This window comes from Vipera ursinii, assembly GCF_947247035.1.
Source record: "Vipera ursinii genome assembly, chromosome: 2".
NCBI classification, from domain to species: domain Eukaryota; kingdom Metazoa; phylum Chordata; class Lepidosauria; order Squamata; family Viperidae; genus Vipera; species Vipera ursinii.
The window spans coordinates 94,995,812-95,023,514 of record NC_139513.1 but is presented as its reverse complement, the minus strand read 5'-3'; the positions used below and the strand labels follow the sequence as shown (position 1 = coordinate 95,023,514).

The 27,703-nt window shown below is 45.1% G+C and overlaps 1 protein-coding gene across 1 annotated transcript; it reads left to right on the top strand.

Moving 5' to 3' along the window:
• Nucleotides 1-10,294: 10,294 nt before the first annotated feature.
• Nucleotides 10,295-17,523, top strand: MSX2 (msh homeobox 2; the record flags this gene model as incomplete). Its single annotated transcript, XM_083354936.1, has 2 exons — nucleotides 10,295-10,631; nucleotides 17,099-17,523. 2 exons carry the CDS (start codon nucleotides 10,295-10,297, stop codon nucleotides 17,521-17,523), a joined length of 762 nt encoding a protein of 253 aa, XP_083211062.1.
• Nucleotides 17,524-27,703: the final 10,180 nt, after the last annotated feature.

Genomic DNA, 27,703 nt, shown 5'->3' with positions numbered 1-27,703 from the left:
AATACAATTTGATATTTTTTTTAATATTATTGTTTCTGAATTCTGAAATAGTTACTACTGAAGCATAGCATTGATTTTCTCACCTACCGGAAGCGAAGAAACTCATCTGCTCACATCTTTGATAATTACAATCAATATCTAACATTTCTAATAACAGTATACCTAGCATTTTACCAGAGAGGGATAGACCTAAGGCAGCAAAAACTGAAGGGGGAGGGCATAAAATCCTTCAAAGTGAGCCTATAAAATATCAGAAATTAAGCAGGATGCTGAAATTCTAAATGCTGGTTTTAAATAAGAATAACTGAGAAATTGTTGGGATAGGTAATATCTTCAATATGAGTAAAAAAAAATCCCCAATGGAATACTCTTGTAGTTCAAGCAGTTACCAAGAAATAAACCTCACTGGATTCAGTGGATTTTAGCTCCTAATATCAGAGTACAATAGGAACCTTCATTTTTTTTCTTCCATCAGCTCTTTCCCTCCACCCATAAACATGGATATCTGATATGAAATTGTGTGCAATGGTAAAGAAAGCAAACTCTTGTTTGAAGATAATTTACACTGATGGAGGGATGGCTCCAATTCTGTAATGCATATATGTGCAACTGATCTTATTGACTGTTTACAAACATGAATAAAAATTCATGAATTTCAGTTGTCAGAGAAGAAGGCTAATGAAGGCAAGGTCTCCTTGATTTTCAAAAGGGCATAAAAGAGACTCCTTGTACTCCATCTCTCTCTCTCTCTCTCTCTCTCTCTCTCTCTCTCTCTCTCTCTCTCTCTCTCTCTCTGTGTGTGTGTGTGTGTGTGTGTGTGTGTGTGTGAGAGAGAGAGAGAGAGAGAGAGAGAGAGAGAGAGCCTGGGATATACTTTTGTTCCTGGACATATCCACTGAGTAACTTATTAAGTTCATCCACTAGCCATACATGTCAAAAGCACAATCCCTTTGTTATAAAAGGATGGAAGAAAATTGTAAAAAAAAATCTAACTTCTTTTGGTATTGTAACTTGGTTATAGCAATTTTGAAGAATACTAAGGAATCCCAAAGTTACTGTGGAGAAAAAAATAACAGAGCTGATTTACCAAATGATTGCAAATATGGATGTAATTGTTTTAGTTAACTACACTCTTCTTGAAGAACAAGTTCCAAAGATTCCAGTGGACTTTATTTCTAAAAATGCATTGTAACAGATATTTCAATATTACTTGGAAGTAGTTGTATAGATGACAACATGCTTCACTTTCAGATACATGTACCTTCTCCAGAGGAAGTCTTAAATTCTTCCTATTGAATCATCAATAGATCAATAAGATCCTTAAACCTTAACTTCCTTAAACCTTAACATCCTGAAATCTTGCTGAAATCTGTCTTACCAGAAAAGCTGCTTCAACCCCATCAACAAAAAACTCAGACTTCCAACTACCAAGTCCTAAAAACCTGACTCTGCTCAAGAGGGCATTAGCACCTCTTAGAGAGACGAAGTGTAGCTTTAGTCTCACTGGATAGCAGCAGAGGCCTGGCCAAACTGGCCCTTCCTTGGAAGCAAAGCAGCGCTCATATTTAGATATGTCTACCAGGAAATTTAAAACGAAAAGAAATCTAGTTGAAGGCAATACGTTTGTATGGTCACCAGGAAAACTTCTGAAGGTGTCCATTGTAGATGCTTTCTTCAGAGTTGGCCTAACTTCCTGCCTGAAAAGTTTCAGAGTTGTAAGGATAGCAACAAACTGGCCTTCTTCAAGGAAGCTTTGCCTGCCTGTCAGGTGGAAACCTGAGTGCTAAGGAGACCTTTGAATGGTGAGTATCTGCTGTGCTCAGCCTGTGTGGAATCTGCCCCGATACAGACAACCTGAAACTTAGAACTTAGTACGTACATAATAAGAACCAAGGGAGGCCAAAATTCAAAGCAGAAAAAAGCTTTGAAGCTGGGAGCAGAAGCACCGGGAAGCTCTCCTACCCTGGATGTTTCCCCCCTCCCTCTCATGGTGTCTGAAGATAAATGCACACAACATTACTTATAATTAAGCCTGTTTTCTACTGACTTCGGCTCCGCCCTTTTCGTTTGTTAGAAACTGAAAGGGTGGAGGGAAAGAGAAAGAAAGTCTATTCATCTTTGTGTTGAGGCTGCAAAGACCAAAGATTAGAGTTTAGTCAATTTCCTTCTTTCCTTTGGAGTGAAATTTACTTCTTGGAAGAGGGGAGGGGGGAGGAAGGTTACCAAAGGGAAAATGGATGAGTCTCCATTTGATTAGGAAGGTATTATTTTAAAACATGCTACTGATGCTTTAAGAATGAGAGTTTCTAAACAAGGGACACCTTTTTGGGGAGGGGGGGTGAAATAAGATGTGGTTTTGTTGCCTCTTCCTTAGCCTGTCTCATTTAATATTTAATAGGAAAGACACATATTGCCAAGGATTCCCAAGGATTTCTTCTGAGCATTCTCTGTTTCTGTGTCCAGGCTTTTAGCTGCAATCTTACACACATGTTTTAAAGGAATGCTAGACAGACAAGGATCTCAGCTAGCTTCCCCCAGTCTAAATCGCTTCTGTCACATTTGGGACCACAACTTCCACCATTCTCATTCCATCCCTACATAATCTCCCAGAACATAGCTGACGGTGGTGAGAGTTGTGGCTCAACACGTGGGAAGGATTTTAGTCTGGTGAAGATTGATCTCTGCTCTCTACAAGCATATATTAACAGCTCAAATCTGTGTTGGCTTCAAGAATCTCACCTGCATCTATAATTTTATTGCAGTTGTTTTGCATGAAGAATAAAGTTTATGAAAATACAGTCCCTTCTTCTCATTTAATTCTGATCCCATTTTTATTTTCAGTTATTCACACACAATACTTACAAGCAACCCAAATCTGAAGTTGTCTTTAAATGAAGGGACCACATTAGTGGAAAAGACAAGCTATTTGTTTCAACTCACTTTTTGAATTTGGTATTTGGGGAAAGCACTGTGGTCCCCATTTTTGGAAACATCGCGATTCCTAAGGAGATGGAGGGGGGAGGGGGTGTCACGAAAAGCTGGTTATACACAGAAGCATCTTCTTTATGCTTCATATGAATAGAGAGAGTTCGGAAATGTAGGATGGTTTTGATGGTTTTGATTTGGTTCACCTTTAGCTTTTTTTCCCCCTTCTCCTGGGGCTTTCTTTAGAGCTACCGTAGAAGGGAGGAAAAAAGAAAAAAAACATAATTTGTGTGCGCTTATGGGCGCACGAGAGGGGTGTGGGGGGGGGAGAGAGAAAGCATGTGTCAAGAATCATTCAACACACTTAATTTAGCAATTGGATTAACTCATTTTTCTGGATTCATAGAACCAAACCAGCTGAGTTCGGGCAAGAAGTTAAGCCTCCGCCAGCAAGAGTAAACGCTTCTCCTGATGTGATTTGGGACAGCGGCTTTACAAGCACAGCCGGTGCGTTCTGCTGAGAAAAAGCGCTGTTTTTGTCCCTCTTCTTTCCCCCCCCCCCCCCCCACCCACCCTCCACTTCTCCCAGTAGTTGCGATTCGGTGCAGATAAGGTTACGGATGCAACTTTCCCTTTGTTCGATTCGGGCTCCCGAGATCTGTCCCTTTCTCTCCTCTCTCCTTCCCTGCCGCCCCTTTTTACGGCAAGGGCACCTCTGAGAATCCCGCCACCGGTAGCCAGCCGGCATCCCTTTCCCTCTTCAGGATCTTTCCAAACCACACACACACACACACACACACCCCGTCCTAAACATCCTCCCCCTCCCCCTCCCGGACAGAGTCACCCCGGGGTGGTGGAATCTGCGGGCGGCCCTCCCCGTCCCAACTTCTCTGGGGCCGGAGCAGCGGAAGGCAAGCCGAGCTGGGCAGGCTGGCGGCTGCCCTGGGCGGGCGGGGCGGGGCGGGGCGGGCTTGCTTGGGACAGCCCGCAGCTTCTGCTCTCGCTGGAGCCGGTCGAACTGCACAGCCACTTCCCCCAGGAGGTTTGCTTTCATCTCCCCGCTGCTGGCGCCTGCAAACAGCCTTAGTTTGTCTGCCGCGTCTCTCCCGCCCTCCTCCGTCTCTCGCTCCCTCCTGCTCGCCACCCCTCCTCTAGCGAGCGACTGACTTTCAGAAACTGGGCGCATATTTCCCAGCTGCTGTAATTGACCAGAGAGGGGCGGCGGCGGCGGCAGAGAGAGAAAGCGGAGGGGCGGCGAGGCGGGCTGGGGGGGGGGGGGAAGAGAAAGTCGACGCGGAACTGTTCTGGGAGCTCTCCGCCTTCATGGGCCTCTCATCTCCTTCAGGAGGGAAAGTCCTTAGAAGAGCTTGCCCCCCACACACACACCGCTACTCGGCCCCTAGCGCCGGCACAACGGTCCCTTGAGGCCCTGCTCCATGCCCTGCGCGATGTATTCGCATCCAGTAAATAATATTAAGACAGTTCACCATCGGCCCCGTTAATAATAACAAGCAAAAAGTCTCTCACACACACACTCCAGGTTCTCCTACTTGACCAGGAGATCCCTAGAAGACCTCCAAGGTCCCTTCCGGCTCTATTCTATTCCGTCACACCCAACCCCAAACTTGGCGGGCACGTGAACTTTTTTTTTTTTGTTTGGCAGTTTGATCCAACTGGAGCCCTTACAAATAACTTTTGGAACCTGAAATCGTAATTTCCGTCAGCCCCCACGGAATCCAAAGGTAGGTACTGAAGCGAGGCTCCTAAGGACATCGGCCTCCCCCCCCTTTTTTTTTTTTTAACGTTAGCCGGGCGCGTAGGACGGCACATCTCTCTTCGAATGTGATAAAGACAAGTGATAAAGTGATAAAGACAAGTTGCACAGCGCCTCGGAGATGGCTAAAAAAGTGTTCGTGGCAAAACAACAATGCCGATCTGTGCAATCCCGCTTAATTGCCCGAATCGCTAACTATTATTACTGTCACTATCAACCCGATAATCAGCCACAGTGTGTACACACTCTCTGTAGTCCAGAGGCGTTTCTCAATCTCAACCATTGTCGGCAGAAAACGAGAAGCGCTTTGCTGGTGGCAATTCTCGCCTAAATTCTAGGAGGGACTCCTTCTCCTCTCCCTCTTGTATAAACGCCAAGCCTGAGGTAAAAAAAAAAAAAAAAGTAAACTTATTGGGAATCAGGAACCAAACTGGCTGAGTGGCGAAAGCGCGGCTGCAAGCGAATAGCGGGGCAATGTACTGTATGTATTCGTGCCTGTTCGGGAAATCTCCTCCTCCAGTTGAAGAAAATGCCAGCGTTTTAAGGACTGCAGGCCAACAGGGAAGAAAATTCGGGACCCTTGCAGTTTGCGGCCAGGTATTAATTGTGGCCCGAGAGTGCAGTTCTACGAATTGCTCATCCCGGAGGCGGCTAGTTTAACGCGCGGCGTCAGTTCAGGAAAAGCAAGAGCCAGCCCCGCCAGAATCGGCAGCTCCACTTCTCTGATGCTGTCGGCTAGACGCGCATACGCCTTTAGGAAGGCATCCTACCGAAAGACAAACCCACCCCCCCCTTCCTTGTCAACAGGCGAAAGGCCGTCCTGCTGGGAAAGATGTATTGCTCTTTACAAAGACTGTGGCAGCCCGAATCCCTTCCCCCCCCCCCACTCCTTCCAGCTTTTGACTTCAAAGCCCCGGAACGGTGAGAGGTTGACGCTTCCACTGACTTCAGGGGAAAGTCCTTCCACGCGTCGGGCTGCTGCCCTCTAGGCGTTTGGACGCCCTTTGAACTCCTTGGGCCTGTATTGGATTCGAACTCTCCTCCGATCCATTCTGCTCAAGAGCAAACAACCTTCCCATCCAGCCCCTCCCTTTGGCTGTCTTCAGAATGGGGAGGGGAGTGAATCAACAAGCCCTTTCAAAGACATGGAGAGCCTTCCTGCCTTCCCCCCCAATGCATTTTCCACCCACCCCCCTCCGTTACATTTTCTCCATTGAACTCAATGGCCTAGCGAAGGGGGAGGGGGCTAGGGAAGTCCTAGCTACTGAAATAATACTTGGGGGTTATATGGAACGGATTATTTGTGCTGCCTTGAATGAAATGATTGATCCAGTTGAGCGTTTCAAATCCGAACCATATAGTTGGGTCCCCCTGTCTCTGAAGCCTATGGGAATATCCCTCCCTCATTACCATCCTTTAACAAGGCCTTGTGTGCAGGGCGTGGGAGGTGGGTGGGTGTCTGCGAGTGGTGTTGCTATTTCTTCTCTTGCTACCTGTAATAAAAAAATAAAAACAAAGCAAAACTTGCCAGCCACTGAAGTTACCAAATGTGGTTTGAATGGATAAAACTTGCAAATCACATAACAAAACAAAAAAGGGACTCAGCTGGGCAGACGATCAAGCTGAACTCATAACAAGAAGAAGAAGAAGAAGAAGAAGAAGAAGAAGAAGAAGAAGAAGAAGAAGAAGAAGAAGAAGAAGAAGAAGAAGAAGAAGAAGAAGAAGAAGAAGAAGAAGAAGAAGAAGAAGAAGAAGAAGAAGAAGAAGAAGAATGGGAGCAATAACAGGCTAGGAGAATTCAAAAGCCTTAACCTGTCCGTTTGAAGACACAGAGTCCAATACGCCCGAACTGTAAACCAGGTCATTTTGACCTAACCTGATACCTGTTCCCATTCATTGTGGTTGAAAGCATTGCATTGACTCGGGGTAATTATCTGAAGCTTTTCGACGGAGCGTCATTAGCTTTCACATTGTTCCTGTTTATTCACATTGTTCTCGATTTTCATCAATTTTAATTTTCCTGTCACTGAGGGTGGGAGGAGAATCGGGATGCAGGCTGGTTGCCACCCCAACGGTGATAGTTTTGCAAAGAGGACTCAAGTCAACAAATTGGTCACTTTCTGCCACTCGGGTGTTTGGAACCTGTCTTCGGTTCTTGTTGGCTACCTGTTTGACAGCCCTGAGTTTTGAAAATAGCTTAAAAGTGGTACTGGTAGTAATAACTCAGATAAAAGAGGGTGGGAGAATTAGAGAAGATTAACCTCCCCAAGGTTTTATTTCAAGTTGTCTACTCCGGTTTGATGGAATAATTGATTCATCTACCTAATCTAAAATACTTCTCAGACGGAGGCATGTCGTACCAATGGAAGAGAATATCTGTAGTTCAGGGCTGAACTGAAGAATCCTTGATGCTCTCTGAGCCTGGTTGTTTTCTTGCAGACATTTCATTACCTAACTGAAGATGTTAGCCTCCTTGGGTAATGAAATGTGGGAAAACAACCCAGCTCGGAGACAGATGCTTCCAAGTTGGTCCTGGCATTCACGGGGCTTGGTGCTAGGGAGGAGACCCAGGGGTACAGACGTGGGTCAGTTTGGAGGAGGCGTCCACACTTTTATCCAAGCGGCACCCCTTTGTAGATACGCAGAAGCCTTAAAAGTGAAAGGTGGACTTTAGAAGCTTCAGGGCTGGGTTGGCAAATGAATAAAGAACTTTGCGCCTTCTTCTCCGGGATTCAGAACGTTAAAGGGGCTGATTTGAATAACTTGCAGCTCAAACCCGGTGCAGCTTTCCTTAGGATGAGTTCAATAGCTTGTCATCCTAAATTACTACTGCTTTTATGCGATATGTAGCATAAATAGTAGTGGTAATAATAATAACAATAGTAATTGGCTGCAAGACCTGACAATAACAGCAATTACTTTGGAAGTCCATGTGTTTTCTTGCACAGCCTTTCAGGCTCCTGAAGGCACTATGATGAATTCCATAGGGGTGTTGCCATGGTTTCAACGGGAGGTGGACTGTCCACCCTCCGAAGTCCAGCGGTTTTTCTCTCACATCCACTGCTGGAAGTAATGGCTTCGGACTAAGGTGGGGGATGGGGGCGGTGGAAAACACCCGGATCAAAGCAACTGTCTTCATACCCCGCAGGAGAGGGGGCAGCCTTTATTTTCGCCTGCCACTCTGACAGCCTTCTCATAAACAAGGAAATGGTGATCTCTATCATCTTGTGTAAGGCAGCAAATTAGGGTGGTTGGTTTTTTTTAGCATTAATGATCAAATGAAAAAGGCAACAGGTCTTATTTCAAGAAGAAGTGAGTAAGCAAGCCAAAGCCATCTGTTTCTCCGAAACCACTAGAGCGGGCTGCTCAAAAAAGTCCGGGGAAGCAGAAATTCAGATAAATTCGGTGTGCATAGCCTCTCCCCCATAAAGCTGCAGGCCGAGGTTCCGGAGGGGGGTGGGGGGGAGAGAAAGGTTTGGCTTGAAATACCATTCGCTTTTGCCCTTCTAGCTAATGATGGAAAGTCCAGCAATGTTGGGGAGGCGCCTAATAACTGCGATAATGGCAGATTTATCATTAAAACCAGCAGTTTTACATAACCGACCAAGCGCCAGTTCTTTATTTCTCCCAGTCTCTTTATCCTCTGGGCTGGCTAAAGAAAGCTGGAAAGATTCGAGTCGCCTTCGCTTGAACTAATCCTAAATTAACTCCTTGGAAAATAAGTGTTTATTGAGATCAAATTAAAAGGGCATCCCTCTTTCTCACTTTTTGAGAATGGGGGCTCGAGACCGGAGAATATTGTTCTCCTGTTGTGGTTCTGCCTCTCCCCCCCTCTCGAAAACACCGCCATCCGATCGCCCTCCCCAACGCTTCCCCAGGCTGCCTGCCTTCTTTTTAATAGCCACAATAGTTATCAGCGAATGATTAGCTAGCTATCATCAACAGATTAAAATTAATTGCCAAGCCAAAAAAGAATGATCCACTTTTCTCGAGCTGCTAATTGCAATGCCATTTAAATTGAATCCACCTCCTTGGCCTTAATGGCACGTCGTGGTGGAGGAAAAAAAAAGCACAGGGTGACAATTGCCCTCCTTGAGGCTGTTTGATGCGCTCGCAAGTGAAAGAGTGCCGACTCAGGCTTATTAAAAATGCATCTGTTTGTCATCAGAGCTTAGGCGCCTGTTGCAACTGAGCATTACCGACATAATTATTTTTTAAAACATTTTAAAACACACACACACACACACACCAAAAACCCAGGTTCTCTCCAACACGCTTATGTGTCCCTTAGAGCGGCGGGAAAGGATTCCTGGACAAAGTGAGAAAGCGAACTCCAAGTCCCAAGTATCTTGGCGAGGTGGTGGGAACAAGTCGGTTGCCTCTGATGAAATCCCCGAAGATCTGCAGCCTCGGGAGCTCATCCCGCCTCCCACTCACTCCTTCCTTCCTTCCTCGGGGCAGTTTCGTCCTTGTCCCGCGAGGGTCTCCTTTCATCGTTCGGAGGGGCAGAGGAGTTAGCGGAGGCGTTGGAAAGGCCTCGTCTCGGAGCACCGCCGACTCGCGTCGGGAGACTTTGCGCAGCTCGCCGGTTTCACACACACACACCCCCCTTACCCCAAGGGAGCCTCAGTATCCCGGGCCGCGCTTTGAGACTGCGTGGGCTTCGCTTCCACTAAGAGAAAGCTCTGCCCAGAGGACGTCCATTTCACCTCCCTAACCTGGAAGTGATTCGTGCCATTGCCTTGTGCCACCCTTCCTCCCTTCTCTTCCTCTCCCCCCCCCCACCCCGACAGCAGTGGCTCTCTAGAGTAAAAAGAGATCATTATTTTCCATCGAGTTCTCGTTGCACTTTCAGTATGGGCAAAATAGATGGCAGCCTTATTATGTAAACTCCTCAGTTCGGACTTGACTGTTGTCAGGGGAAACGGCTGTCTAGTTTTCAAGTGATTCTGGTTGAAAACCCAGCGGTCTCTCTCCCCCTCCCCCCTTTTTTCCCAGGGTGAGTGTGTGTGTGTATAAAGGGGGGGGGAGGCTGAAATCTGCTCTCTGAGTTTCCTTTTGGTATCATCAGTCCTAATTACTCCACTGACTTTCCTGTTGTTTGGCAGGGTTACAGAGCTGGAAAGCTCCCTAATAACACAGCTCCGTTTGCTGCCCAAGTCATTAACTTCTAATTTATTTAAAAGGAGGGGGAAAAAAAAAACTCCACTTATGCTCCAGGCCGCTCAGAGCCAATCACATGAGTCACCGCCTTACGTCGCCATCCCGGACAGCTCTCATTTGCTGAGCCGCGCTTACTCAACTTCCCAAAGGAGGAAACAGCCAGAAGTCTCCCAAAAAAGGGGAGGAAAAAAAAAGTTGGTCTGTTGTTGGGGGCTGAAGTGAGCGGAGGTGGTGCGTCCAGGAGCGCCTGAGCGAGAGATTGATTGAGAGGTCTGGACTCGGGAACAAGAGGAGGAGGAGGAGGAGGAGGAGAAGAAGAAGAAGAAAGGCGGCGGAGGAGGCGGCAGCGGCAGCGGCTGCTGCGGCGGCGGCAGCGGCGAGACGAAGGGCGGCTGCTTCTCTACGCAGGGATCTTTGCGAAGCTGCGCCGAAATGTCTTCTCCTTCCAAAGCCAAGGAGGTTTTCTCCTCGGACGAAGAGGGCCCCGCTGCTGGGCCCGAGGATCCCCACAAAGTCAAAGTCTCCAGTTTGCCGTTCAGCGTGGAAGCGCTGATGTCCGACAAGAAGCCGCTGCGAGAAGCCAGCGGAAGCCTCGAAGGGGCTGGCTTGGGTACTTCTAGGAACCTGCTCTTGCCCACTCACGTCTCCAGGGAAGCTCCCAGCCCCGGCGGGCTTACGAAAACCTTCGAGACTTCGTCGGTGAAGTCCGAAAACTCCGAGGATGGCTCGTCCTGGATTCCAGAGGCCGGCAGATACTCCCCTCCCCCAAGTGAGTGCTTTAGCCTGGGGGAGGGTCGAAGGGCGCTAGTAGAATGAAGTTGGGAGACCAAGTCAGCGGGGTGTGTGTATGTGTGCTGGTGTGTGTGTGTGTGTGAGATGTGGCTTCACCCCCCTACAAAACTGCCATCCCGCCGTTGTCCGGACTTTAGAACAGCGGGAGGGGACGGAGCCTGCGAGTTTTTGTGTTGTGTGTTTTTTTTTTTAAGAAAAAAAAATTCCGAGAAAGAAAGCATTTACCAGGCTTGAATCCCCCAGGCAGGCTTCACGTTAGGCAAAGCGCTTCGGTTTGCAGGCGAGCGAGGCGCATGTCCGATGAATAATTTCGGCGCCGTCTCTCGGCCTAAAGTTTTAAAACGGCTTCTTTTGTTTGTGTGCCGCGAGTTAACGTTTTTGACTCGCTGGCGACGCGGCCTTAAAGTTTAAGCTAAAGCCGCCCCCTTTAAGCTGCCGAGTGCCCGGAACTGTCCAAAGAGACGCCGCGGGCCTGGCGCCACTCACTGACGCTTCGCAGTTCAAGGCTCAGCTAGATCCCGTCCACCACCCCCCCCCCGCCCCCAAGTCCGAGCGACTCTCTCTCTCTCTCTCTCTCTCTCTCTCTCTCTCTCTCTCTCTCTCTCTCTCTCTCTCTCTCTCTCTCTCTCTCTCTCTCTCTCTCTCTCTCTCTCTCTCTCTCTCTCTCTTCCCCTCTCCCCCTCTTCCCCTCTCCCCCTCTTCCTCTCCCCGATCATCCGGACCCAACTTTACCTAGAATTTTCAGCTTCTGCTTTTCGAGAGCAGAAAGGAGCTGCTCACGCTGTCTTGCTTAGACCTCAATCACCCCTCGCCACTTTATTTATTATTTATTTATTTATTATTTAAATTTATATACCGCCCTATTCCCATAGGACTCAGGGCGGTTTACAGAGAAAATTTGATGCTTGATGCACTTGGACGTGAACATTTTGTCCAGATACTTGTCACCTGCCCGATCCCCGACATGCAAGCCAGAACCCGCCGGTGCGAGCCGCCCCGTGACTCCCCCACTCCCTCCAGTCTCCCCCCCCCGCCCCTCAGTGAAAAGTCTGCTTCTCTGCTTAATTCCCTTAGTTCAGTGGCTTTACCCCCCCCCCCCCTCCACTTTCTCCATTGCTCCTTCCTTCGCCGCCAAAATCGCGGCTTGCTTTCTAGCGGGGCGAGGGACGATCCTTGCGCTCAGCGCCCTCCGGTGCCTTCTTCCGTGCACCTGTAAGCAACAGCCGCCTCCCAGGCTTCGCTGATTGCCTTTTTTTTTTGCCTAGTCCCGTCGGCAGAGTCCAGGCCCGGGAACCAAAGAACTCCGGATGGTGAGGAAGGTTCGCCTTGCTCTTTTATATAATCCGCCGGCAACTTCCCGCTCCGCTTCGCCTGGACCGCGCGAGTGATTCGCTCGAGGTCGGCTGGGTCGGAAAAGGAGCCTCGGCAGCGTCTCTGCTTAGGCGGTTCAGCCGCACCTTCTTTCCTTTTTCTCGTTTTGTCTCCAGGAGCCTTTCTGCCATCCTGGTATACCTCCCTAGCTCGTCTCAGGCAGGCTTTTGAAATGAATATATTTTAAAACTCTCTCTTAACCGAGTTCCCTCTCTCCCCAAAAATCAACTGAAGGAAGGAAGGAAGGAAGGAAGGAAGGAAGGAAGGAAGGAAGGAAGGAAGGAAGGAAGGAAGGAAGGAAGGAAGGAAGGATCGCTCCTCTTTTATATTTTTGACGCAAAAACAGTTCCTCAAAAGATACTTGTTTCCCCTGTGTCAGCCTCCTCTTCTGATTCGTTGGAGGAGATGAGAAAACAACTTATTTTATTTGCAGCTCTCTTAATTCCAGAAAGTGAGTGCAAACAAACTGCAGTGTCTTCTCGATAGTCTATCACATTTTTTTATGGCCCTTAGTGCTGTTTTGGTCTTACATCTGACAAATGATGGAGTCTGGCCAATGAAAACTTGTGTCAAAAACTGGGTTTGATTTTAAAGGTATTGTGAGACACACTGTGCTTACCAGTTTTAATGGAATATATTTTCTACTAGGTAGGTTTAGGATCAAAGTACACTTTAAAAAAACAGAACAAAAAAACACTATTGTTTTATACTGTTGAGTATAAAACACTTCCAAGGGGAACCTTGTTTGGAGGGGAAAACACATAAAGTAAGATAACCTATAGCCATCCCTTTGTTTTCCCACACACCTTTCTGTAAAATCATCCTGAAAGCAGTCAAAGATTGTGCCTCTTTTTCTTTTTCTATTGCCTGGTCATATTCAATCAGTCTTAATTCCTGAGTAAATATGGATAGGATTGCAACCTGATCATTCCCTTCACATGATCAAACAACCCCAAAACAGTCTAAATCTGACTTGCAGCCCAATTTAGAAGGTCTGCCTGAGCAAATATGAAAGGATAGTCTTGAAAAAATAAAGCAAAGTAAAATAACTTCTGCTAAGCATACATTGACATGTCTGCTTATTTTTTTTTCCCTATGGAGTGAATTCAGATTTTAGAAATGATGAATTTTTTAAAAAAAAAAACCTTTTAAAATAGTCCCAAACTCATCTTAAATCATTTTTACCTAGAAATTAAAATTGCACTAGATTCCAGTATGACCTAAATGTGTTTTCAACTGAAAGAAAAGTGAAATGGGGAAAAAAAAATCATAAGACAATATTACTTTCTGAAAGGTGGAGTATTCCTGCTTGAGAGTCTGTCCCCTTTAGTGAATTATTTTGACAAGTAATCTTACCTCTGTATAATCAAAACATAACTTTTGTTAACTTCAGTGGAATTTGCTCCCATGGATTGTATCTTAAAGTCTTCCTGTAGTATTCAGGCCTACTAATTTGCAAATTAACTCTCATTGCTCCTGAAGAGGGAAAAACTTATCTGGAGGAGATCGGGTCTCATCAAATAACCAAATAAACTGAAATTCACCTGTGGTATAAGGGGGAAAAATGCCCCAAATTAGACTGTTTGGAAGGAAATGCTTCTGATAAAATTGCAAGGATAGTTTCCAGCTGTTGCTCAATATATATTTTGTAAATAGTAATAAAACTTTTTTATATATAGTTATACTATGGTGATGAACTGTGGCAATAAATGGAATGAGACCATATGACAGATGGCAAGCTGCTGTAGAAGACAATTTAAAAATTACAGCAATTATAGTGATTATATATATTTTTATAATGCACATCATATTTTAAAAGCAGATGTAATGCCATTTGGAACCGTAGTTATTAACCAACTTCCATTAAGTAAAACTACTGCTTTGTGCTTTATTGCTTCAGTCAGAAGATATATACCTTCCCTTCTTGTCCTCTCTATTATCAATAGGGGCATAACACTCTAACTGAATTTATGTATACTTTCCTAACCTAAGCCCAGTTAAACCAAAGTCATCTATTCATTTCAATAGTTTGATAGTTTAGCACATTCTTCGTAGCTTACCAAAACTCTTATACAAATATGAGAACATATTAAATGTTGCCTTCTGATAACGTCTTTGAGTCAGTAAGATTTCTTCATTTACAAACAATTTATGATTTTTAACAATATCTTAAACCACAAAAGCCGTTCTTCCATTTATCAACTTTATTCATCAACATGTAGAATCATTGTTTACTGGACCACTTGTGCTTTGCTTTAGCTAGGGAGAACTGAGGAAAAATGAAGGATTCTTTTAATATGGATCATAATAATAAAAAAGCTACTTACATTATCAGAAACCTATTCCATTCACAATTAATACACTTTAAGATAAAGCCTTTATTTCTGCAGCATGCTGGTGACATTTACAACATAATCCTAAATGAAATATGAAAATAACTTCATTTTTTTTTAATTTCTGTGAAAGATTTACTTGGGAGTGGCTTCTCCCTAAGTGTGCACATAGGAGTGCAATCTTACTGTATTTCGTATTTCTGAACATTCTTTCTAAAGACCAAGAAAAGATTGGCAAGCGTAAAAGAAAAAAGAGCCCTTGCAGACCAGTGACATGACATCTTTAGCATTGATTGTGCAGTGCAGCAACTACTTACTTTGTTCTTGAATTCCACACTATTCTGGATTTATACTACCCTCTTGGTCACAAACTGGCTAAACACCTAATGGGTTCTGTGAAAAATAGCCTGTGTTATTTGTTTGTGGAGTAGGAAGCTAGGAAATTGAGTCAGTTCAGGAAACCATGTTAAGGATATGCATAGGTAAATCTGGCATGTAAAGATAGCCAAAATTTGCCTCTTCCACCACTAGTTCCCTCGAGCTTATTCTGCAACCCTAAATATGTTTATAAGGGAGCAAGCCTAAGTTGAACACAAGAGACTCACTTTTGAGTAAACCAGCAGAAGTTTGCACTCTTAAGTTTACAAGTGGCTACCTTAAGACTGTGATTTTCACAAAGTGTGTTGGAAGTAAGTCACCATGATTGATGTGGCACAGTAGGAGTAAGAAATGTGTGGGTTTTGATGCTGGCAGTTATTCTTTCTCCAAGGAATTGGAAATAATAGTTCATATTATTGAACCTCTGGATATATGCAGAGCGTGCTGCTGAAAAGAATCACAGCCTCCTCAATTAAAGGTCTTGAGTAGTAATGGAATATGATAAATCTCATATTTGTTCAGAATATATATTTTCAGGATTAGCACATGTCACAAAAAACTGTATGTTAAATCAATACATCGGCTTTTTGATCTCCATCTCTTCCCCTCCCACCTGCCACTGCTGCCTAAACATACAAGAAACTAAATTAATTTCATCAGAGAGGCGATAATCTACTCTGTTCAAACATCACCTATATATCAATCAAGCCTTAATTTCAGTGGAAGTCATATAAGCGAACATAGACTTGAACAAACAAATTAAAAAACATATCAGCTTTTATACTAGTGCCTGTAGGCAAAACTTCAAAAATATTTCGGCTAGATAAATCATAACATGTAGTGACTGATGTGATATCTAGTTTTCTACCACTTACAAGACTTAAAAAATAAACTCACCTAGCTGAGTTTCTTTTAGTATTATGTTCCCCTTTTGCTTATAACCTATTAAAATTCTTTTTTCCCCAAGATGCACTAAAATGAACATATAGGCAGCATATGATGTGCTTATTCTTCCAAATGGAGGCCTTTCAATGTCTTCACCTTCCATAAGTTTCCTTACTGTTTTATTGGACTATTGTACGCAGCCCAGGGCCACTTTCTGTGAGATGGTCCAATCAAAATAAAAAAAAAAATAACTTATTTTATCCAGGCTATCTGGCATGGAATAAATTATTGCAGAGAGGACTATGTATTGACTATGTAACAAGCTGATTTCCTTCCTTCCTTGATGTGATATTGGGGATACAGAATATGAAAGGATAAACTTGGGCAACACTTTGCCATATAAATTGTGGGCTGTTCTGTCACATTGCACATTGTGCAATGTTATACTGACATACTGTTTCTAAATATGATAATTCTCAGTAAATCACAACTTTTGTTCTCTACTCACTTTCTTGGAGAAATACACATGGTCACTGGATTCCTGTAGTGGAATAAGACATGTATGATAAATGTTAAACTTCTTGGTGTAATTCTAATATTTCTAATGGAGGAATTTAAAGTATTGCTATAAAAATATAGGGCGTTGTTTATTATTCCATTTGCATTGTTTTCTAATGGTATTGCCAGAGTGTGCAAAGTGTACACTTCAAACTGGGTTGTTGATACTGTGTCAAACACATGTATTGCATAGATAAAGTGAAAACAACAATTGGCTACATATCCCTGTCAAGTGTGTGCTTGGTGATAAACCCCAAATTTGGCCGCTAAGTAATGTGTGTGAAATAGCTCTCACACCAGGAGAGTTTCTAAATAGACTGTTAAGGACAAAGCAACTCTTGTGCCTTTGATTTGCTAAGTTGCAGAAGACTTTAAACACTGTAGATAAAGACTGACTTAAGTGGATTATATTGGCTAAATTAATAAACACAATGGATTGGATGGGTGATTGCTTTGATCTAGTGTAATATTTTAATGTGTGGGCATGGGAGGTTTATCTGATAATTTGATTTTGCTAAGAATAATCTTAAGACATTCACATTATGAAATAAAAGGATATTAGAAGCCAGAATTTCACAATTAATTCCTTCTCCATTTTAAAACTTCCGTAACATCTGGAATGTTCTTATTCTATGTTATTTCACATACTCTCATCCGTGTTCTTTTTCAAAATGGAATGTTTTATCTTATTGGCATCAGTGTGCGTGTTGCACATTTTGTGAAATAAGCTTAGTTGCCACTCCTGTACAGGCTTTTATGTTCCTACTTCATTAGGCTATGGACATTATATTTTCCCCAACAATTTATGCGGTTTATATGCTCTATAATGTATAAGGGAAAAAAAAGTTGGTATTCCTAGCATTTGGCCATCTAATTCTCATCTCATCAAGTAATTGGTCTTTGTTTGCTTTACTTCCAGGACACCTGAGTCCCACAGCCTGTACGTTGAGAAAACACAAGACCAATCGGAAGCCCCGAACACCTTTTACAACTTCCCAGCTGCTAGCTTTAGAGCGCAAATTCCGTCAGAAGCAGTATCTATCCATTGCTGAAAGAGCTGAATTCTCAAGTTCCCTCAATCTTACAGAGACCCAAGTCAAAATATGGTTCCAGAACCGGAGGGCCAAGGCAAAAAGACTGCAGGAAGCAGAGCTGGAGAAGTTAAAAATGGCAGCGAAGCCCATGTTGCCATCCGGTTTTAGCCTCCCTTTCCCTATCAACTCGCCTCTCCAGGCAGCCTCTCTCTATGGAACATCGTATCCCTTTCACAGACCTGTGCTTCCCATCCCACCTGTAGGACTCTATGCTACTCCTGTGGGCTACAGCATGTATCACTTATCGTAAGAAGACCAGAAGAAAGGGATGATGGAGTGTACTCAATTAAAAAGTGCTGTACAGAACCGTGACTGGTCATTTTTCACCTACTTGTAATGTGCCTTATCAAATATATACCTAGGAGTTTGAACCCAGAACCCGTATTCCGCAACTTGGGAACCAACCAAATGTGAGCTCACCAGCTAGAATCTGATCTTGAATGCAAGTTTTTTTTTTAATATGCAGACTTTAAGGAATATAGTTTATTTATATACTGCATAGGGAAGGAGGATTAGAGTGATAACTATTCCCATGAAAATGTACGATTTAATTACCAGTGGCCTCGAAGAAGTTCCCAGTAAACCTGTGGAATATCATTCACACTCACACTCACTCACACACACACCTTGAAGTGAGAAACCTGCAGTCTTTTCTTATGCCTGTTTACTGAGAAGGAATATATCTCACTTTGTTCAGTAGTACTTATTCCCATAGAGTGGTGTGAGTGCAGGCATGGAGGTAAAAATGCACATATATTCTTTGATTGATTAAGGAAGCTTAAACATATAGATGATCTTTATTTATAAAACCAACTTCAGAAATAAAAGCTGACTTGAGACTGGGTTGGTTTCTGTATTTCTCTTTGGACCCTTCACTGCATTCCAGTCCTGGAAACTGAAATGCAACTGGAATACTTCAGATGCAAAAAAACGGTGGATGGGGTGGATTGTTCATCTGATCTGGCAAAGTGAGTTTTCCATTCCTTTATAAAATTCCATCCTGGAATATTTCCTGTAGAATGGCACCCATGAAGTGGGACTCCCCATTTCCATCTTGTAAAGGATTTCTACAGATGCAACTTTTGCCAAGTTTCTGTCTGCAGTTTATTATTGTTTGTAAGGCAGCCTTCCGATGGCTACAGGGGTATGCCGTGGCAGAGGAAAACCCGAGAAGCCTCTTTTAGATTTGTCTCGATCCCAGTTGCCCCATGTCCATTTAATCATTTAAATCAAGTCTGCGTTCAACTGACATTTGGATATTGGGAACAAACAGGTTAGTGATAGGAAAAAGAGGATATAAGAGTTGTGCATATGTGCAGAGACATGATGAAACCAGAGTTGTTTTGTGTTGCAGAGTTTTGTGTTTATTTCAATAATCTTATGATTTAACCATTATTAGCTTGTAAAAATGAATTAAGCTTAAATGAGTCTTGACACACCACAAACCCAGAGAATGAAACAAAGCTATGAGAACAAAGTTGTCTCGCCCACTCTAAAGGTAGGACGGCTCTCCTCTTTTTGACTTATTCCAGAGGTGGGCAGGGAGGAAAGAGTTCTGCTTGGCATATAAGGTACTATATAACCCATTGTTTTGTTTTAATATTAATATGGCTAAACCTTGTGGTAAAGTGTCTACAGAGGAGGCGGGTTACTGAAGACCAGATGTTTCCAAGTTGTGTCTTTAGCATGTCCTCGAGAGTGAGAAGGAATCTGCCCTGCTACAGGCTACGTTGTGAATCTTTTGTCTATTAGTTCAGTGCTGGCCTTTTACCCACCCCATCCCTAGCCTCTATGAAAATCCCTTTGAAAGGGACGCCTTGTACAATTTTATATATTTTATTGAAGATTTATTATTTCTTATCTCTTTATTTAGAATTAAATTAAAAACATCTTGTTTAATGGTGTGTTGATTGGTCAATGCGTGGAGTGAATTTGTTTCTAAAAAAGGTTAATTTTGTCTTGTCTGTTCTGGGTCAAAATCAAAGACTTTGGGGGCAGGTCAGAAAATTTTAAGAAAATCCAAAAAACAGACATTGCAAGTCCTTACCAATTTACTTCTAAAGAATTTTTTCTTTGGCACCTTTACTACAGACTTCTTCATTACTACAGTTTGTGATTTTGGTAGGATGACTTTATCAAGATGTTCAGAAGGGGGAGAGAGGTGAATAGTATTCACTGGTTCTATTCAAAATGGTGACATCTAAGATCTGAATTACTTGCTTTCAGAGTACCCAGATCATTAGGACATGCTCCCTAATAAGTATTAAAAGGTTTCACATCCTGTTGGGATCTATTTGCAGGGTCAGATTAGGAGATCCTAATAGTGAGGGGAAAGTTCCCAAAGGCTGTTAAAAAAAATCCAGCTTAAGGGATATCAGACAACCTGGTGGGTGACAAAACCATGCACACAGCTGTTTTCTCTTAAAGGGTCAAAAACATAAGCACAGTCCATAGGAAAATATAAAGTGATCTTTTACCACTGGAAATTGCTAGATAAGAATTCATGGAGATGAGAGAATGTTACCTTAATACTTCCAATCTAAAAAAGTCTCTAGGCTGCACACCTGCACACCTTTTAACAGAGAGTAAACTTAGATTCTGTTGAATTCAGTGGCTCTCTCTCTCTGTGTGTAATTATACTAGTACAGGACTAAGACAATGACTTCACCATCCTTGTCTTTGATCAGGAAGTGCCTCTTGTGTATTCCCAGTTAGTTCAGCTGATAAGTCTTGTAGGGGTTTTATTTTTGTCACGAAGGGACAAATTGTAATAACAACAATACCTTTTGTGTCATTTCTGACTTCTGGTGGTTGTCTAGAAAAATTCCTGCAAGATTTCAGAAGTGGTTTGCCATTTCCTGCTTCCTGGAGCTGTGAGACAGTGGCTGGCTCAAAGTCACCCAGCTGGCTTGGTGCCATAGGTGGGACTTGAACTGCCTTATGGGGGTCTCCAGGTTTCAAGCCTGGTGCCTTAACCACTTCACCAAACTGGCACTCAACCAAATTGTGACTTCTCTTTTTGTCCATGGTTCCTCTTGGGATTGTCTTCAAAAATCATACTTTAGAGATATGGAGCTTCACAATCTTGAGATCTGAAAAACCATAATTTGAGTGGAACATCTGAATTTATTTTGAAAATGAAACTTCTAAAAAAAAGAAAAGCAGACCAGGTCAGCACTACCAGTTAATTGCTGGGGGAATGTGCTGTTAAACAATAATCCTGTAACCCAGGCCCTAATCTTCCACACAGTAAGTTCTTGCAGAGGAAGCCCTGCTGAGTTTAACGGATCAAATTCTTAAATGCATAAGAAATGCTCAAAAGGGTTTCACACCCATCATAGTCTTATGTTTTTATTAAAGAATAACTCCCACTAATTTCAACATGGCCTGCTTAGAAGAAAAAAAGAAAAAAAACTCGCATAGAATTGCACTGTTTATGACATCTGCAGCATCCCAATTGGATCAGTGTCTTCCTTTAGGCCACCGATTGAAACTCTGCACCAGTTTCCTTAGCAACAAGCCCTTCTGTAACTTTGAATGGACAGCCTTACACTGCAAAAGTGGCCTGAGTTTGCAGCAAGAGAAGAGAGATGATCCTTGATTTGGGTATATGGGAGAAGCTCCGGCCCTTTCTTGGAGAATAATCTGGCCTCTCCAAGATTGTTCCTTCCAAGGGTGGTATGATAAAAGGATCCAAAGGATCTGCTTTGACAAGAACAGGAGGAGCACCTAGCTGTTTGTGCAGAAGGGACAAGTGTCTACACTGCCCAAAATATACAAAGTCTGCTTTAGTCCATTGCAGGGATTGTTTTGAGTTGTCTAAACAAAAGCCTGCAAGAAAACAGATTAAACCCCTTTACCTCTGAGCTATTATCAACTCTTAGTCTCTAATTTCTTCCACCCATGTTCTCCATGGTCTGGTCCAATTATTCCTCTAATATGTATTTTTTTTAAAAGTACTCCTGAAACATACAGCAACAAATAATGTCAACAGACATTTGCCAAAGTGGATGATTTTTCTTTGTATAAAGAAAAGGGGATTTACAGTTATCAAATCTATACCTGCTAGAATTAACCAGACTCCCCTAGTTTCCACCAATTAAGGGCGCAGAACTGTGGAAACATTCACAGCAAGACCAAAAGCAAGATTGGCCTGAACTGAACATTCACCGAGAGTCGATGCAGTTCACTTAATTAACGTAATTAATGACGGGGGGTGGGTGGGGAGAAGGGAAGCAAGAGGCTCCAAACCGCCTGGCTTTCCTGAGAAAGGGTTGCCGCGAAGGGTGGGAGATACCACCGAAGACGGGCCAACGGGGTTGGGCGGGGATTCCCGGGAAATCTCTGCGCTGGAAAGTCTCGGAGGGCTAGGAGGCAGGGAGGGACCGCAAGGGCGAGACCGCTCCCCAGCTGCTCTGCCTCCCTCGACACTCCTCTAATTTCACCCCGGCCTTTCTGTGACTGCTGCGATCCGAGCCGAGCGAATCGCACCTTGCCCTTTATGGGCAGATTCTGTCGCGGCTCCAAAGGGAGCTGTCCCGGAGACAGGCAGATGGTTGCCGCAGCTCCTGGGAGTCAGGAGTCCTCCCCACCCCCACCCCTACCCCCTCTCCGGCCTTTTCGTAGGAAGCTGCGAAAACTATAAAAAAAAGGGGGGGTAACTGAATCGGAACCTCCGAATCGCTATCAGAAATTAGTTCTCTGATGGGGGGATCGCAGAGAAACAAGATCTTCCTGATGGTATATAAGCACAACGATCCCGGTCAAAGCAGACAGTAGCTGGGGCAAAACTTGGGATTTTAAAAAGAGAAAGCGGAGGGAATCATCCGCGACGTAAAACCTAGTTCCAATCTTGGGGAAGCGCGGTCCCCAGGTTGGAAAGCAAATTCCCCCACCGAAGCCGTCGACATTTCTTCGTGGCAGAACTCTGGGCTTAAAGGTCCTCCGGCGCGACAGACCCTCGACGGAGTGGCGCTGCGGGAACAGCGTCCCCTCTAATCACGGTCCGGTCCTCCCCTCCAGCCTCCTTCTCCTCCTCTTCCTCCCCCCCCCCCCCACCCTCAGGTTGTGCCAACGCCGAGGCTCTGTTAATTCCAGGCGTAGGTTCAGTCCGGGCTTATTAAAAAAAAAAAAAGCCAGGTTGATCTGGCACACCGGTTTGGTTCTCTTTCTCTCCCACCCGCGCAACCCCCCACCCCCACCCCCAGGGATGGGCTCTCTTGAGTCCGAGCTTGCAAACTCCCAAGTAAATCCCGCTGGCTTCTCCGGGACGCGTTGTGCTGTGTTTGAGTTCCCTCATCTTCCTAGATCTCGAACAGATCTGCTTTTTTTTCGGACTAATTTCTGGGGGTTGGTTGGGCTGGGCGGGGCGGGGCGGGAGAATCTCCAAGAAAGCGCTTCTCCGGCGCGGTTCTTCCGGAAGATGGACAACTTTGGCAAAGGCATTTCCTCACTAGTGACATATAGCATCGCGGCGTCGGGGCGATAATAAGCTTCCCCATCGCGGTGGCAGGGATGTTCCCTTCTTTCAAGAGGCTGCTTGAAGTTCTGCCTCTCCGAACAAGCGCTCCCTCTAAAGGAGGAGATGGCCATCTTCAAATCCTCTCCCCCCCACACACACACCTTTTGGACTGCTCCTTGCGGACCGATACAGGGATGAGACCATCAAGGCGTAGGCCAATTTCCCTCCCATCTGAGCCACCCCGAGTTCCTGAAATCTCCCCCAGGACCAAGTCCTGCGATGTGCATTTCGGACACCTTTCCAAACAGCTTGGCTTTCTTCAGGCAGCAGCTTTCCTCTCGCCCGAATCGGCCGCTGGTTCGGGCTTGAACCTCAAAAATTCCGAATATTTAACGGACAGTCAAGGAAAAGTTCTTGGAAGTAGACACTTCTCTATTACAGAATAATAAGCGCACACACCTCGTCGTCGTTGCTGTTACTACAATAACTACTCTTTCCAATTACCATCGGCTTTATGACCTTGTGGATCATAAATGACCTTGTGGGTCATTTCTGGCAGTCCAACATCAAGGCAGGTTTACGCCCATACTGGGTTAATTGTAGGAAAAGGATTTTTCTAACCTTGTGGTTGCATGTTTCTTTGAGCGGAAGTTCATCTCCGACTCAATTCATCTACTTTAGGAATTCCTTTGGTGTCTTCCTTGGATTGGGTTGCACGCCTCCCCCTGTCTCTGTAGTGGCTCCCCTTCCAACTCCTGGCCCCAAAACTGTATTGCTCGCGATGAGCTCTCTCTGCCTCTTCTCTCTCTCTTCGGCATTAGAATCCCCTGGGGGGGACAGGTGGGGGCTTTTTTGTTATTGTTGATAATTCCAGGACACAGAAAAGCTAAAAGCAAAACAATTCGATCCTATGCCTCGACTAAAGTGAAATACAAATATTTATGTGCAGTTTCAGAAATGGGTCCGAGTGAGTACAAGAGATCCCGTTCCCCGTGAAGACAGAAGGAGGAGTCCTTTCGTCCCGTGGCACTTGCTATTGCAACCCATCCCCATCCCCACCCCCTTTTCCCTCTTTAAAGTAAGTCTTGCAAAGGCTTACTTTATATGTTATATGCCTGGCCAGTATAGGTTCAGTATATGATGTAAAACTTGCAAAACTTTCAGAAACCTTTATCAATCGTATCAATAAGTTGATCTTATTTCAAATCCTCACAGCGTAGAAGAAATTCTCCTGAAAGCCCAAGAGGTCGCTAACTATTACTAGGGAGGACTCATTTCTGAATCTGCCCGATCTGCTTCGGGGCTCAGTCGAGACAAGGCAAGGGAAAAAAAAAGCTTGGAAATCGCATTCATGCCTTCCTTTCGCACTGAACTCAGACTAAAGTGAACTTAAAAGAACTTGCACCTGCACTAAGAGGGGGAGGAGGAGGAGGAGGAGGAGGGAAGAAGGAGGAGGAGGAGGAGGTGGTGTTTTTGTTGTCGTTGTTATTGTTGTTTTGAAAAGGGGAACACTCAACTTGAAAACGGAGGGCTGTTTTCTGAGGCAAAACCTGGTCCAGAAAGGAGAGTGTCTCGCCTGTTGATTTTCACGGGATGTTTTCTCTACTAAAGCTCGTGTTACAAAGAGCTGCCACTGTACTCAAACCTACGGAATCCAGTTAGGATCCCACCTGGGTGGGGGAGAGATAGAGAGACAGCAAAGACGGTCCCCAGGCAGGCGCAGCTCTTCTGCCCGCCTCTCTCTCAATCTGATAAACCACCTGGGCTGGACCCCTCACTTTTCAGGGAACAGGAGATCCGGCTTAGCCTTGCAGCTCATTGAGCTTGGCCATTATCCTATCGAGGAAAGGCCGTGTTCCGTCCCTCTGGCCACTAACTATCAAGTTCTCGACTTCCATCTCAAGGATAAGGGGAAAAGCAAAATGCGTGTTGCGAGAGGCACACGCTTGTGTTGTTGTTTCTTTTTCTTTCTGTTTGCTGCATCGCAAGTTTAGATTCTGGAAAGGGAAGGTGGCAGAGGCAGGTTCTAAAAAAAGAAAAAAAAAGTCCTCCTTACCCTTAGGTAAAGGTAAAGGTCCCCCCCCCCCCCGCACATGCATGCTAGTCATTTCCAACTCTAGGGGCCAGTGCTCATCTCCGTTTCAAAGCTTGTCCAAGGACATCTCTGTGGCCATGTGGCTGGCATGACTAGACGCCAAAGGCGCACGGAACGCAAAGGCTGTTACCTTCCCACCGGAGTGGTCCCTATTTTTCTACTTGCATTTTTAGGTGCTTTCGAACTGCTAGGTTGGCAGAAGCTGGGACGAGTAACAGGCACTCATTCGACCCCACCAAACTGCCGAGCTTCTGATCGACAAGGTCAGCGTCCTAACCCACTGAGCCACCGCGTCCCTTACGTAACCACAAAAACTTCCCTACCTGCCGCTTTCGGGGGAACCTTCTCGACCTCTAAAAATCCCGAGGACACCCCTGCCCTCTCCCACCACAGCAGTGAATGCCAGGGCTTTTTTATTTTATTTTTAATTTTGTTTTCGAGGGCTTGCAACTCTCCGCATTGCCTTTGGAGAAACGCCTCTCGCCTCCATCCCGCACGACTGTTGGTGTCCGTGCCGGCCAGCATCGGGAGCGAAGGGAGCAGGTTAGAAGCCGCGCTTGGAAACGAAGCCCGCTTTCTACCCCTCGCAGCGGGGAAAAACAACTCTCCGCTGCAGAAACAGCGCTTCTTTCCTTTCTTTTAAAAGAATGCCCGATTCGTCTTTGAAATTAGGAAGAAAGAAAAATCACAACGAGAAGGAGGCCCACGTTCCTTAGAAAGGGAATTCCCCATCTGAAGTTTCTTTTTGCTCTCTCTCCCCCCCGCCCCAAGATTCATTATTGGGGGGTTGCTTTAGAAACGTTTCAGGACGAAGGAACGGGAGGGAAGGGAGAGTTATTTTGCTTTTTAATGAGCTTGAATAGCCGATTTTGGACTATCAAGGTGTTGTGCTAAATAACGAGTACCTTGGAAACAGCAAAGAGGTGGGGGGGGAGAGAAAAAACGCCGTTTGGAATGAAGTAGAAACAGCCGAGATAATCTCCCATTGGCGAGCCAAGAAAAAAAAATATATGCAACGAAGCTAATTTAAGACTGTCAAAAACTTCAAAGCTGAGAAAAAGAGCTTCTAAAATAACGTCCCTTGATAAGGAAATAATAAACGCGCGCGCGCGCGCACTCACACGACGCCCCCCCCTCACACACACACACACACACACACAAAATGTCTACTCGATAAACTCCCCTGGATCTCGAGGTCTGGGCTATATTTTATTTGGTGATGAAAGCACTTTGATGTCAGTGTATTCCAAACAATTATTATTATAATTTGAAACAACCTGGTGTTTTCCATTACTAACGGCTTACGCTTTGAAGTTACACCTCATAATTTCTTAAATTAAATAAATCATTTTAAGTTTGCACTGGGAGCCTTTTAATAGCAGAGAAAGGAATATCATTGTCTTATTGAGAGGCAATTGCCGCGGCTCCAGTTTGGCTGTAGCTGGGGGCAAAGTGGTTCTCCCGAACAGACATACTTTATTAGCCTCCCATAACTCTTGAAAGAACATTTTTATATTTTCTTTGATTCGGCCCCCTCCCCCCACCCAGCGCTTGTTTTCAAGCTGTCCCAACCTTTAATTACTGCCTAATATGAAAAGCATTATTTTTTAATGCTGTGTAATTTACCAGAGGCAATAGGCCAAGCTAACAATTGTGTTTACGGGACTTGTTGTTGTTTGCAACAGAGGCGAAGAGTGTGGCTTTCAACCCACCTTTTTATGGGTGGTTGCACTAATTAAGACAGTGGCTGGGACTCCCGGGAGGGGAGGGGGCTTAATATTGAAGCCGGCGGGGACGGAAGGCTTTGGAGAAGGCCGGATCCCGCTGGCGCCCTCCTCCCCGCCCCCTGTGCCGCCTCCTCTTCTGATTTTCAGCTCTCAAGTTGTTTTGATCCTTGTTGAAAGTCAGCGGCTCTTGCTTGCTGCTGCTCCGCAGGCCTCACCGAGTGCTGGGTGCGCGGGGGGGGGGGGAAGAGTTGAGACAAGAACTCCCCACAGGCTTTGGATCCGGACGTTCTTACTCCAGGGGAGGCGGCGCCCGTCAAATCCCTTCAGGCGAGCTCCCACAGGCTTGAGGCCCTCACTCCGCTGGGACAGCAGCCATCCTACGCATTGATCTGTACAGAGCAGAACGGGGCCGTTGGCTCTTTTTGAACCATTGACACTTTTCTCTGCATGTAATCCCAGCACGTGTGAATGAATTTAGGCCGGTCTCTCTTGTCTATGGCTTGTCCTCCTTTCTGGACTGCTGGTGCAAGCCCACCTGACTACACTATGTCCTCATTTAAGTTTACTCCAGCCCTTATATCTCGGGCTGCACAGGGAGCATTGGGCTGGGGAAGGCTGATCCGAGGCCACCTCAGAGGACCCCCTCTTCCAGGCAACTTTATCTACTCAGCACCTGTTGCAGCACCTTGTGGACCTAGTTCACAAGACACCCCTTCCCCAGGTCGTTACAGCTGCTTTTACACGACCTGCTAAGCTTGGTCAGACAAAGCTCTCTTCTGTCAGCTTCTGTGACATTAAATGTACCGGGCAAACTCGGTTACTTAGTTGGTAATTGGTAGGTGGTGGTAGGATGTATTGAGAAAAGACCCCTGGAAGTGGGTTAGTTCAGTAACTTGGTTAAGAGGGTTCTGTGATCGGAGATGAATAGCCTGCATCAGGTCCCAGTGGAGGCCGGGATGCGCCCTCTCGAAAAGTGGGATCCCAGGCCCTCCTTCTGAGCTGGAGGTGTTGTTTTTTCCCCCACTGGGTGAAAAATACGAGAGGTTAAGAAAATGGGGGGGCAAGGGCAGTAGCTCAGACAGTTCTCCCTCTACCCCCAAAAAGTAAAGCTTTCCAGCCAAAGTTTGTTTGAAAGCAGAGGACAGAC